Source organism: Manis javanica, chromosome 2 (genome assembly GCF_040802235.1).
Source record: "Manis javanica isolate MJ-LG chromosome 2, MJ_LKY, whole genome shotgun sequence".
Lineage (NCBI taxonomy): Eukaryota > Metazoa > Chordata > Mammalia > Pholidota > Manidae > Manis > Manis javanica.
Genome location: NC_133157.1, coordinates 117,334,976 through 117,349,280, shown reverse-complemented (window position 1 = coordinate 117,349,280; position 14,305 = coordinate 117,334,976). Strand labels below are relative to the sequence as shown.

General features: G+C 35.0%; 1 protein-coding gene across 1 annotated transcript in view; it reads left to right on the top strand.

The window, feature by feature from the left end:
• The first annotated feature begins 693 nt into the window (after nt 1-693).
• The window catches only part of LOC140847827 (signal transducing adapter molecule 1-like), a 29,766-nt gene continuing 16,154 nt past the window's right edge, over nt 694-14,305 (top strand). The window contains exons 1-5 of the mRNA XM_073229213.1: nt 694-775; nt 4,002-4,090; nt 12,684-12,771; nt 13,243-13,297; nt 13,826-13,979. Coding sequence (XP_073085314.1) covers nt 718-775; nt 4,002-4,090; nt 12,684-12,771; nt 13,243-13,297; nt 13,826-13,979 — 444 coding nt within the window. The 5' untranslated portion in view covers nt 694-717. The remainder of the gene's footprint in view (nt 776-4,001; nt 4,091-12,683; nt 12,772-13,242; nt 13,298-13,825; nt 13,980-14,305) is intronic.

Genomic DNA, 14,305 nt, shown 5'->3' with positions numbered 1-14,305 from the left:
CTATACTGTCACACTTATGGTAATATGTTTTCTTGAGTGTAAGAAAATGATGTGAAGTTTGAGCTGGAAATCACACAAAACCTTGATTATTCATTCATTCACAAGTATTTATTTAGAGCTTGCTAGCTTTCCTTATACTGGGCACAAGGGACACAATGGTGAACCATGGGTATGTACCTGGGCGTGTGATCCTTGTGAACATTTTGTGCTATAAACAGTGTCATCTGTCATACGTGGTGTTGTCGTGTGGGGGAAAATTTGCTAATATGTGTTAGAGAAAGCATTAGTTTAGAAATGGAGATTTGGATTAAAAGCTACCATATATCGTATTATAATGAAAGGATTCTATACTGGCACCCATGAACTACCTGAAGTTGACAATTTTTAAGTGTCGGAGACGTTTTTTTTAAAGAGTGATTCGGAGCCTTATATTAAATCCTGAAAGCATTCACCAGCCTTCCAAAATATAAAGAACTGTGTGTTTCATAGCTTATTAACTTCTCTGAGGCCTCATCTCTTATTTCTAACAATGTTACATTTCATTTTTCACCTCCACTGGATTATTGTGGGATTCAAATTTGGTAATGATATGAGTTAAACACTTAACACTTATAAAAGGTAAAGATTTATAGAAATAAGTATCTTAATTATAGTAAAGCATTCTTTTTTGTTCCTCATAGTGATCCCAACTGGTGGAAAGGTGAAACCCATCAAGGCATGGGGTTATTTTCCTCAAATTTTGTGACTGCAGATCTCACTGCTGAACCAGAAATGAGTAAGTATTTTCCATTCTGTCAGTGGATGACAATACATAATCCTCTTCTTAATGTAAATTGAGTAAATTCAACTTTCTGCAACAGGGACTCTGAAATGTTAGTGCTTCCCGTGTGTTCATTAAACATGCAACTCCCTACCAGTAAATTGTCTAATCGTCCAAGAATTGAAATGATCTACCAAGATTATCTATAGACAGGCTGTGGATTTTTCTAAATATAAATATATATATATATATATATATATATATATATATTTCTAAATAAATAAGTATACATATATATTGTAAAAATGGAGAATAAAAAGTGTTATGGAATTTATGCACTACATTTTTCATTATCAGTTGATAAAAGTGTGACAAATGAGCAAACTCATTGAGAATGCTTCCTAATCAAAAGTTGAGACATTTCTCTAGTGGCTAGCCCCAAACTTGAAAGCAGTGACCTCTAAGCAACTTAATGGCTTTCCTAAGTCCCCATGTCAGATATTCAGAAAGAGCCATAACTAGTCATATAAATAGCTTTTTGTTTGATTTACTGACTAGGAGAAATTAAATAGAAACTGGGGCCAAGGAGGTGAAGTGATATCACTGGCAGACACAACAGTGGCAGATTTCAATTGCTGGCAGCCTATTAGAATGTTGGTATGACAGTTCACTATATATTTCTACATAATAATGTACTTTAATGCATCTTTATAATGATGTGTTCACGTTGTCAAGATTAAGTCATAATCTCCTATTTAAGGAAACACATATGTTCTAGTCTAGAAAGATTTCTGTTAGCAATTGAAAAGTTTAGAATTTTAAGAGTGTTTGTCTATAAGTTGATAAGCTACACTTGTCTGGCAAAATACTTTAACTCATCTTGTCCTTCTATAATACCAGGTAGAAGGGGTTAGAGAAAAGTTGAAAGCTGCAAGATATTTGGGTCTTTAGTTTACAAGAATTTTAGGAGAGGATTTTCATCTTTGTCATCTTTTCATTTCCAGCAGCACCTAGTACTGAATACTTTCCAGAATACAGACTACATAAATATTTATACAATAAATGATTAATAAGTATGTGTTTGTCTATGTATCACTTTCAAGAAAAGGCGATTTTACAAGAAACCAAACATTAATGTTCATCTTAGGTAAAGCAGTGCCCTTCATAGTTACTGCCACGTTGTCTTTGCCATTTTTATAGAGACAGATTCCTGATACCCATTCATTTAATGGAGTTCTTTTTGTTGGAACTCAAAAACATATTATAGAACCTTTTTTAAGTGGTGTATATAACATGCCTACTTTGTAACCTAGGCTGACGGTGGTGGGTTTATTGTTTTTTGGCTTTGAGTTTTGATTTTTTTTTTTCCTGAATCACATGTTGGAGAGGATTGAATTGCCTTGGACTTCTATTGAGGATGAGATCCAAAATCTCATGTGGCTAATGTAGCCATCTCTCATGTTTTTTCCCATCATATAGCATGCAGCATTGATATAAATGTTCGAACTCTTCTCATATGTTTCACTATCGACCACCTAAGAGAAACATCAGAGTTTATGTAATAGAGTTGAATTCTTAAGCTTGGAAAAGGAGTGTTAGCGTGATTCTTGTAGCATCACTTTTCATGAGGAAACAGGAACCCACTTTACTTAATGTGTCAAGTAGAAAGACCTGCCCTATTTACCTTGTTTTTGTTTTGGAGATGCAGTAAGATAGTGTGAAAGCACATTATCATATACATATATAAGTATTTTTATACACACACACAATGCAACACCACACTTACTCGTACGTACATAGTAATTGTGTTAGTCCCTATGAGAAAAAAACACTGTAAATTTGTGCATGGTCAGGGTAGTATGTCTACCATGTGATCTCTTATGGACAGCAACAATGTGCTGTGCCAGCTTTCTGTTATGAAAGGCAAAAACATCTAAATCAGATGTCTCTTTACCCCATGGGAAAATGAAGCTAGTTGGAACTATTTTTTTGTATGTAGAATTTTGCTTTATGATGACTTGAATGGGATGAATATATTTCTTATGTTGGACATTAAACTGTTTTTATTTTTTAGAGAAGCACATAACACAGACTACATATGTGATATGATGTCTTGATTTGAGAGTAAAATCGCAGGCCAGATTCCAGTAGTGTGGGCTAGTAGAGTCAGAGAATTTGCTATTCAGAACCAAGTTTTGCCATTTATTAGCTTTCTCCTGAAAGAAAATTAATTTTCTAAGCTACCGTTAACCTCGATTATAAAATGGGCACATCTCATACGTTTGTATTGAAGTTTCACTGGGGGAAACATAGTACTTCATTAAGCACATTTAATAGTTTAATAAATACTATTTCCCCTCCTTAATTCTACCCCTTTTTCACTTCCCTTTCCATCTTGATTTTTAATATTTTTATGAATACTGATTGACCACACTGATAAAAAATTAATAATCCAGAAAAGAATATCAGTCTTTTAAAGCTGTATGTGCCTTTCAGTGTTATTTCCAAGAAAACTCATTGCCTTGTAAATCATAATCTTATGTTGACTAGCTGATGTTCTATCGAGTAGTTTTACAGGATTGCTTTCTTGAGCAAGAGAAGTATGGCTTCTAGCCAATGGTTTACAGATGCCTTAATGGTTATTTTTTTCATTGCAAAGAGTCATGTAATTAAAAATATGGATTGATTTAGTGAAGAATTCAGATCCCTGTCAATACCACTTGAAAAATTCTCCAGTGGCCTGGTTGTCATTCTCCTAGGAAAAAGTCTAGTGAAAAAACTGAGTGGCATGCTGAAAACATACAGCTACTTTCCAATTCATTACACTGAAACAGCATGGTGTACCAAATGAGATTTTTCTTCGTAAGGTCTGATAATTTAAAAAGAGGGTTTATTTTAAATTGCCAAGTTCATTTATGCTATGTAAAACTTGCTTTTTGTTCACTAGTTTACTAAATTCTCGTAAGTAGTAGGTGATCAATTATCCTTTCAGAATTACATCTCCTAATTTTAGTGAAGTATTTTTTATGAAAACTAAAATGTTTATAAGAGAAAATTAATACAATTTCACAAAGTAATGTTCTATCATTATTGGTTAAATCTACAACCTGGTTCTTAAATTGAGTCTCTCAGCTTGAGAGGAATATAAGAAGAAACCAAATTCTCTCCTGGAACTAAGGATGCTTTAAAATAGATTTTCAAATTTATTATAAGGAAAAGATAAATGTAACATGTTTTGCAGTTAAAACGGAGAAGAAGACGGTACAATTTAGTGATGATGTTCAGGTAGAAACAATAGAGCCAGAGCCAGAACAAGCCTTCATTGATGAGGTAAGTGATTTTGTCCGTGACACTGGTTCAGACTTGGTATTGAAGTTGAAATGCTTTTCTTTGTTGAAAAAAATTGATTACTTGATTACTGCATGTATTTTGTTGTTCTAAAAAGTCAACCAACATAGACAAAGCCAAGATTTTCCTTGAAACTCCCTCTCTTGTCCCATTCTTACTGTACCTATATATATAGTTGTACCTCATTACTTCAAATTCCTGTCTAATATTCTGTGCAATGATTTCCTCATGATTTAATTCTGTTTTTGGATGCTTAGGTTTTTTCCATTTTTTTCTGAGGTTTTTTTTGCAATTATACAATTGCAGTGAGTTTTTTTAGAGGACCTATTTGGAATAATGTGTGACTGTTTTATTTTAAAATGTCAGTATTTAATGCCCTGAAAGTATATACTTTGTAACATTCTAAATATGAAAAATGAGATGTTTAAAATATGTGGAAGGATTTATAAGGTTTTAGCTGCCTTTTGGGGAGAGTCAGAAGCAGAAGGTTTGAAGACCATTCTTTTTTTGTTGTTTGTTTTGTTTTGTTGTTGTTTCAGATTTTTAATGACAAATGTTGGAAAACTTACCAATATTTTTGATTACAGAAGTAACATTCAAAAAGAATCCTTAGAGGATGGAAAATAGATTAAAACCCTCCAAACTAATGAACCACTATGCATTTGGATTACCTTAGATAAAATAAAAGAAGCAATTGCAAGGACTTAAAATGTGATGAACCTTGTTTGTCAGGAATTCATGTGAAAAAGACCTGACATTTCTAGTTAACTGTGAACATAATATAAGTCAACAATATAATGCATTTGCACAACAAAGGCTAATACAGCACTAAGTTACATTATTGGCTATTGTGGGATGAGCACATACGAAGAGCATTTTATTTTAGTTTTTATTTATTTTTTACTGAAATTCTTTTTTTAAAAATTAAGGTATCACTGATAGACACTCTGATGAAGGTTTCACATGAAAAACAATGTGGTTACTACATTCACCCATATTATCAAGTCCCCCACCCATACCCCACTGCAGTCACTGTCCATCAGTGTAGCAAGATGCCACAGAGTGCCTCCTTGTCTTCTCTGTGCAACACAGTCTTCCCCGTGACGCCACACACACCATGTGCACTGATCATGATACCCCACAATATCCCTCTCCCTCCCTCCCCACCAGCCCTCCACCACCCTTCCCCTTTGGTAACTGCTAGTTCCTTCTTGGAGTCTGTGAGTCGGCTGCTGTTTTGTTCCTTCAGTTTTGCTTTGTTGTTATATTGCACAAATGAGGAAAATCATTTGGTATTTGTCTTTCTCTGCCTGACTTATTTCACTGAGCACAATAATCTCTAACTCCATCCATGTTGTTGCAAATGGTAGGATTTGTTTCTTTCTTATGGCTGAATAGTATTCCATTGTGTATATGTACCACATCTTTATCCATTCATCTACTGATAGACATTAGGTTGCTTGCATATCTAGGCTATTCTAAATAGTGCTGCAATAAACATAGGGATACATATGTCCTTCTGAATCTGAGAACTTGTGTTCTTTGTATTAATTCCTAGGAGTGGAATTCCTGGGTCAAATGGTATTTCTATTTTTAGTTTTTTGAGGAACCTCCATATTGCTTTCCACAATGGTTGAACTAGTTTACATTCCCACCAGCAATACAGGAGGGTTCCCCTTTCTCCACATCACCAGCATTTGTTGCTCCTAGTCTTTTCGATGTTGGCCATCCTAACTGGTGTGAGGTGATATCCCATTATGGTATTAATCTGCATTTTCCTGATAATTAGCAATGTGGAGCATATTTTCATTTGCTGGTTGGCCATCTGAATTTCTTCTTTGGAGAATTGTCTGTTCATATCCTCTGCCCATTTTATAATAAGGTTATTTGCTTTTTGGGTGTTGAGGCGTGTGAGTTCTTTATATTTTTGGATGTTAACCCCTTGTCGGATATGTCATTTACAAATGTATTCTCCCATACTATAGGGTGCCTTTTTGTTCCGTTGATGGTGTCCTTTGCTGTACAGAAGTTTTTTAGCTTGATGTAGTCCCATTTGTTCATTTTTGCTTTTGTTTCCCTTGCTCAGGGAGATGTGTGCAGGAAAAAATTGTTCATGTTTATATTCAAGAGATTTTTGCCTATGTTTTCTTCTAAATTTTATGGTTTCATGACTTAACATTTAGGACTTTGATCCATTTTGAGTTTACTTTTGGTATGGGGTTAGACAGTAATCCAGTTTCATTCTCTTATATGAAGCTGTCCAGTTTTGCCAACACCAGCTATTGAAGAGGCTGTCATTTCCTCATTGTATATCCATGTGTCCTTTATCGTATATTAATTGACCATATATGCTTGAGTTAATATCTGAGCTCTCTATTCAGTTCCATTGGTCTATGGGTCTGTTCTTGTGCCCGTACCAAATAGTCTTAATTACTGTGGCTTTGTAGTAGAGCTTGAAGTCAGGGAGCGTAATCCCCCCTACTTTATTCTTCCTTCTCAGGATTGCTTTAGCTATTCGGGGTCTTTTGTGGTTCCATATGAATTTTAGAATGATTTTCTCTAGTTCATTGAAGAATGCTGTTGGTATTTTGATAGGGATTGCATTGAATCTATAGATTGCTTTAGGCAGGATGGCCATTTTAACAATATTAATTCTTCCTACCCATGAGAATGGGATGTATTTCCATTTATGGGTATCTTCTCTCATTTCTCTCATGAGTGTCTTGTAGTTTTCAGGGTATAGGTCTTTTACTTCCTTCATTAGGTTTATTCCTAGGTATTTTATTGTTTTTGATGCAATTGTGAATGGAATTGTTTTCTGATTTCTCTCTATGCTAGTTTATTGTTAGTGTATAGGAATGCAACAGATTTCTGTGTATTAATTTTATATCCTGCAACTTTGCTGAATTCAGATATTAGATCTAGTAGTTTTGGAGTGGATTATTTAGGGATTTTTATGTTCAGTATCATGTTATCTGCAAAAAAGGGACAGTTAACTTCTTCCTTCCCAATCTAAATGCCTTTTATTTCTTAGTGTTGTCTGATTGCCATGACTATGACCTCCAGTACTATGTGGATTATAAGTGGGAAGAGTGGGCATCCTTGTCTTGTTCCCAATCTTAAAGGAAAAGCTTTCAGCTTATGGCTGTTAAGTATGATGTTGGCTCTGGGTTTGTCATATATGGCCTTTATTATGTTGAGGTACTTGCCCTCTATACCCATTTTGTTGAGAGTTTTTATCATGATTGGATGTTGAATTTTGTTGAATGCTTTTTCAGCATCTATGGAGATGATCATGTGGTTTTTGTCCTTCTTTTTGTTGATGTGGTGGATGATGTTGATAGATTTTCTAACATTGTACCATCCTTATATCCTTGGAATTAATACTGCTTGATCATGATGGATGATCTTTTTCATGTATTTTTGAATTCTATTTGCTAATATTTTGTTGAATATTTGCATCTGTGTTCATCAGGGATATTGGTCTGTAATTTTCCTTCTTTGTGGTGTCTGTGTGGTTTTAATATTAAGACTGATGCTGGCCTCAGAAAATAAGTGTGGAAGTATTCCCTCATCTTTTACTTTCTGGAAAACTCAAGGAGGACGGGTATTCAGTTTTCATTAACTATTTGTGATAAAATTCAGCAGGGAAACCATCTGGTCGAGGAGTTTTATTTTCAGGTAGTTGTTTGATAACCAGTTCAATTTCATTGCTGGTAATTGGTCTGTTCAGATTTTCTGTTTCTTTGTGTGTCAGTCTTGGAAGGTTGTATTTTTCTAGAAAGTTGTCCATTTCTTCTAGGTTATCCAGTTTGTTAGCATGTAATTTTTCATAGTGTTGTCTCATAATTCTTTGTATTTCTGTGGTGTCCTTAGTGATTTTTCCTTTCTCTTTTCTGATTCTGTTTATGTGTGCAGACTCTCTTTTTTCTCTTGATAAGTCTGGCTAGGGGTTTATCTATTTTGTTTATTTTCTCGAAGAACCAACTCCTGCTTTCATTGATTCTTTCTGTTGTTTTATTGTTCTCAATTTTATTTATTTCTGCTCTAATCTTTATTATGTCTCTCCTTCTACTGACTTTGGGCCTCACTTGTTCTTTTTTTAGTTTAATTAACTGTGAATTTAGATAGTTTCAAATGGGATTATTGTTCTTTCCTGAGATAGTCCTGTATTTCAATATACTTCCTTCTTAGCGCAGCCTTTGCTGTGTCCCACAGATTTTTCAGTGCTGAATTATTGTTGTCATTTGTCTCCATGTATTGCTTGATCTCTGTTTTAATTTGGTCATTGATCCATTGATTATTTAGGAGCTTTGTGAAGCCTCCATGTGTTTGTGGGCTTTTTCATTTTCTTTGCATAATGTATTTCTAGTTTTATACCTTTGTGGTCTGAGAAGGTGGTTGGTACAATATCAGTCTTGTTGAATTTATCTGAGGCTCCTTTTGTGGCCTAGTATATGATCTATTCTTGAAAATGTTCCATGTGTATTCTCCTGCTTAGGGTGTAGAGTTCTGTAGATGTCTTTTAGGTCCATCTGTTCTAATGTGTTGTTCATTGCCTCTGTCTCCTTATTTTCTGTCTGGTTGATTTGTCCTTTGGAGTGAGTGGCATGTTGAAGTCTCCTAGAATGAATACATTGCATTCTATTTCTCCTTTTTATTCTGTTATTGTTTGTTTCACATAGGTAGGTGCTCCTGTTTTGGGTTCACAGATATTTATAATGGTTATATCCTCTTGTTGGACTGAGCACTTTATCATTATGTAGTGTCCTTCTTTATCTCTTGTAACTTTCTTTGTTTTGAAGTCTATTTTGTCTGATAAAAGTACTGCAACTCCTGCTTTTTTCTCCCTATTAGTTGCATGAAATATCTTTTTCCATCCCTTCACTTTTAGTCTGTGTATGTCTTTGGGTTTAAAGTGAGTCTCTTGTAGGCACCATATAGTTGGGTCTTGTTTTTGTATCCAGTCAGTGACTCTCTGTCTTTTGGTTGGTACATTCAGACCGTTTATATTTATGGTGATTTTCGAAGATATGTACTTATTGCCATTGCAAGCTTTAGATTTGTGGTTACCAAAAGTTCAAAGGTAACTTCCTTACTATCTAACAGTCTAATTTAACTCAGTATGCTATTATAAACACAATCTATAGGTTCTTTTTTTTTTTTACTCCTTTTTCTTCCTCCTCCATCCTTATATATATTAAGTGTCATATTCTATACTCTTTGTCTATCCTTTGACTCACTTCACAGGTAGTTGATTTGATTTTGCATCTGCTTAATAATTAATTGGTCTACTTTTGTTACTGTGGTTTTATTTCCTCTGGTGACAGCTGTTTAGCCTTTGGAACACTTCCATCTATAGCAGTCCCTCCAAAATACACTGTAGGGATGGTTTGTGGGAGGTAAATTTTCTCAGCTTTTGTTTATCTGGAAATTGTTTAATCCCCACTTCAAATTTAAATGATAATCTTGCTGGGTAGAGTATTCTTGGTTGAGGCCCTTCTATTTCATTGCATAAAGTATATTATGCCACTACCTTCTGGCCTGTAAGGTTACTGTTGAGAAGTGTGATGATAGCCTGATGGGTTTTCCTTTATATGTAATCTTCTGTCTCTCCCTAGCTACTTGTAAAAATCTGTCCTTATCCTTGATCTTTGCCATTTTAATTATTATATGACTTGGTGTTGTCTTCCTTGGGTACCTTGTGTTGGGAGATCCTTGCATCTCTATGGCCTGTGAGACTATCTCCTTCCCCAAACTGAGGATGTTTTCAGCAGTCACATCCTCAAAGACACTTTCTATACCTTTTTCTCTCTCTTCATCTTCTGCTACCCCTATAATGAGAATATTGTTCCATTTGGATTGGTCACATAGTTCTCTTAATGTTCTTTCATTCTTAGGAATCCTTTTTTTTCTCTGTGCCTAAGCTTCTCTGTATTCCTCTCCTATAATTTCTATTTCATTTACTGTGTCTTCTACATCATCTAATCTGCTTTTCAATCCCCCCATTGTATGTTCATTTTCAGATACTGTATTCTTCAATGATTGAATCTCATTCCTTAATTCTTGCTTGAGTTCTTGAATATTTTTCTGTACCTCCAGAGCATGTTTATGATTTTTTTTTTTTAGGAGAGCAAGGCACAGGCTTTTATTTAGAGATACAGTGAAAGGACAGAGCTCCCGGCTCACGCCAGGAGGGGACAAGAGAGTCCCATGTTTATGATTTTTATTTTGAAATCTCTTTCAGGAACATTGATCAGTTCAGTTTTATTTGGACTTCTTTCTGGTGTTTGTGGGATTTTGGTTTGAACCAGTTCCCTTTGACATTTCATATTTGTATGTGGCATCCTCTAGTGCCCAGAAGCTGTACTCTTTGGAGTTGCTCAGCCCTTGGAGCAATGGCAGGGGTCAGGGGAGCATCACCGGTGCCTGTAGGGAGGAAAGAGCTGTTTCCTCCTTCTTAGCTGCAGTGCCTGTCTCCATTACCAAGGGCAGTGGGCTGAGTTTGTAGGTGGTAGCCTCTGTCCTTTGCCCTTGTAGCTGCTGTAGGTGGGGCCTTCCTCTGGCTAGCCTGGCACAAGGGCAGGGGCAGGCAGTTTGCGAGCCTTTGCTGGCCAGGAGGAAGGCACAGCAGGCTGCGTATCATAGTGGGGGGCCTTGGAGCTGTGTACCAGCTAGGAGTATGGAGTGCCTGAAGCTCCTCAAAGTTCCCAACCTATTGGGCAGAGTGCGCCAGGACAATTTTGTCCACCTATCCTCCTCTCTCCTGAGCAGCAAGCTCTGTGCAGTCCTTGCTCCTTTAGCAGCCTTCTCACTGTTAGGAAGTCTCTCAGACTTCCTGCCTTTCTTTTGTCCCATAGCAGCTGGATATGGATCTGGTTTTCACAAGCAGCTGGAATTTTCTTCTCCATGTATTCCGCCTGCTTAGCTTTCCAACCCCACTAATCTATAGAGCCCCATGTAATGTTGGTTCATCTCTCAGAACAGATCTCCAGGGCTGGGTCTCCAGTAGTCCTTGGCCTCCACCCCCTCCCTGCTCCATTTCTCTTCCTCCCTCTGGTGAGCTGGCATGGGGGAAGGGCTTGGGTCCCGCTGGATCACAGGTTTGGTACATTCCCCTGTTCCTTGGGGTCTGTTTTTTTTTCCAGGTGTATGCACTCTAATGCAGCCTTCTTCCCTGTTGTTCTTTCAGTTGTATTAACTATATTTTCATATTGTATGTGGTTTTGGGAGGAGGTTTCTTTCTCACCTCTCACACCACGATCTTTAATCCTGAAGACCATTCTTTTAGAGAAACATTGTGGAGAACTGTTGAGAGCTAAGGAATCCAACTGGGTCAGGGAAAGTTGTTTGGCTGAGTCCATTACGTAAGTAAGTACATGTATGATCAGACAAGAGGTATTTTTGGAAACCTCATTTCTTGATAGATAATTTCAAGTATGATATAGAATTCAGTAAACAAACACAACAAAAATTATTTACCTGTTAGTTGACTGCCACTCTTATTTTACAAAACCCCCTTCTTTTGTGGTAGGCGATATTTTCAGACATGTGCCTTCTTTTTTAGACTATGTAAAATGAAAAATTAGAATCTTTTATATTGAAAACACAGTGTACATTTCAAAATACAAAATCTTTTGACATCTGTAGACTTTTTTATATACTTGTGTCACTTTTACTCTTGTAATTAATTCATCTGTCAAAATAATTTCTTTACAGAATACAAAGTTTTAATTTTGGTTTATTTAACTGCATAGAATTGATAGTCTAGGTTATTTACCTAATGTACCTATAACCACATAAAAACCATGCATGAAAGAAAGTCTATAATTATTATAGTTCTTTTGGTACATGAGATCTGTGTTTTGATATTTAAAAACTAACATATAAATGCATATTTACCTATGTAATATATAGATATATTTTTGTAATGATGGTTTCATTAGTTCCATTGGTTCTTACAACAAAAGATTCTGAACTAGATCTGAATCGTTTTGAGATGCCTTGCAGCCTTTCCCAAATAGAATAGATAAGCCACAAATCTTCCTCCTTCCTTTTATTCCAAAGTGAAACACTTGTAAAAAGAAAATGTACAACAAATCCTTATGGCCCTACTCAAGTAGAACAACTGTAACAGAGCTGAGCTTTGCTTATATAAAACAGCTGTTACATTCACCATGGTGGAATAATTGAGTTAGTCATAGGTAATGCCATCTTGAGAGAGTGGTTGTACCTATCAGTCTGGCAAGGCTATAGCTGCTCCAAAACAAAGTGATGCAGAAGTCCACTAGCATGGCAGAACACATTGAGAAATCCAACATTTCAAGTTTAAATGTGGCTCTACTTCTCATTTAAGAGAATCTCTATTAGCAGTTTCAAAAGTAAATAGGAAGATTTCAAACTGACTTCACAGGGTAATGAAGAGAATACACAGACAATGAATTCATAGAAGCAAAATTAAAGTCATCATATCTATGAATTATATAAGTTCTTTGTCCATTACCTAATTAAGAAAGTGAGAACATGTTGCATAATGATTTTGTTGCTTTTTATATTAACTGCTTAATTCCTGTAGGATAAAATGGACCAGTTGCTACAGATGTTGCAAAGTACAGATCCCAGTGATGATCAACCAGATCTTCCAGAGTTACTTCATCTTGAAAGTAAACCTTCTTTTCCATTTACTTTGCAAATAAAGAATAATATGTATCTACTATTCTGTTACAGAATGGTCTTCTATTTAAATGACATTGAGAATGATATAAATGTTAACATTTCTTAGTCTTCTGTGATTCAGTCTTACCTTTATTATACAGTTCAAACTTTCAGTAGAACTCAAATTCTTAGACTTTTCTATCCAAATTAAATATTCAACATTTAATTTATATGTTATAAAATGAAAATGTTATAAAATGAAAATCGGCATTAAAAATTTTTGAGTTCAGTACAATTACAGTACTGATTTTCTAAATACCCAAGAAGATAAGTCTTGGGTTCTGTGAGCTAAGGTTAATTAATACAGTTTTTATTACTCCAAATTAGATTTTTTATTCCTTAAAGTATATGAATATTCATCAGGGATTTGGTTTCTTTTGTTCTGTTTTCTTATATTTCTCCTAATTTTGTCATCTTAGCAATGTGTCACCAGATGGGACCTCTCATTGATGAAAAGCTGGAAGATATTGATAGGTAAAAGAACACTTGTAGTATCTGTATTGTGTACCTTCTTCTTTGATGTTCTCTAAATTGCATGCTGGGAAAGAGCTGCCTTTTTATTTTATTGTTATTTTAAAGATAATGTCAAAGGAATCAGTTCTTATTCTCTTGTGTTTTACTAGATGTGGAAATTAGAATTAGAACACTCTGTCCTTTTTTTTTTTAAGAGAGAATTTGACTTTGACTTCATTAGTCATAATTAAAATTAATGGTTTATTATTTTAATCATGTTTGCTAGAATTAATATTGCCAGAGTCTGAAAATGACTAGATATGTAAAAGTTAAGTACAGTAACCTAGAGTTCTCACATCACCAGTACCTAAACATTAAATAGTTTTAGTTGCCTTGGAGCTAAAATACAGGATTTTTCTGTCACAGGTTAAATTTTTAATAATGTCTACTTATACTACTTTTTGTTATTTTTGCTATTTTGATGTGTCATATTATTTAGAACATTACTTATATAGCAATTATGTTTCAAATTATTGTATAATATTTCAGAAAACATTCAGAACTCTCAGAACTTAATGTTAAAGTAATGGAGGCACTTTCATTGTATACCAAGTTAATGAATGAAGATCCAATGTATTCCATGTACGCAAAATTACAGAATCAGCAGTATTATATGCAGTCATCTGGTGTTTCTGGTTCTCAGGTAAGCTTTTAAAAACTCAAGTATATCATTTTAAATTCTCAAATTTTTTTTTGTAAAATGTTTTTATAATGTTTTTTCAAAATGAGAAGCCTTCTAAAATGTGATGTTTAAAATAAAAGTGAAGTTTAAAGGAATTTTGTACTTGGAAAATACAGTGTATTATATCCTAATTATACCAATAGTTTTTTTTTTATTGTTTTCTACAGGGGTGCACATCTGAATAACCAGTCTAGCTTTTTGAAAAAATACAGATGCTTTGGCCCCACCCCATACCATTTCAGCCAGAATCTTGAGGATTGAGACCCAAACATCTGTATATTTTTAAA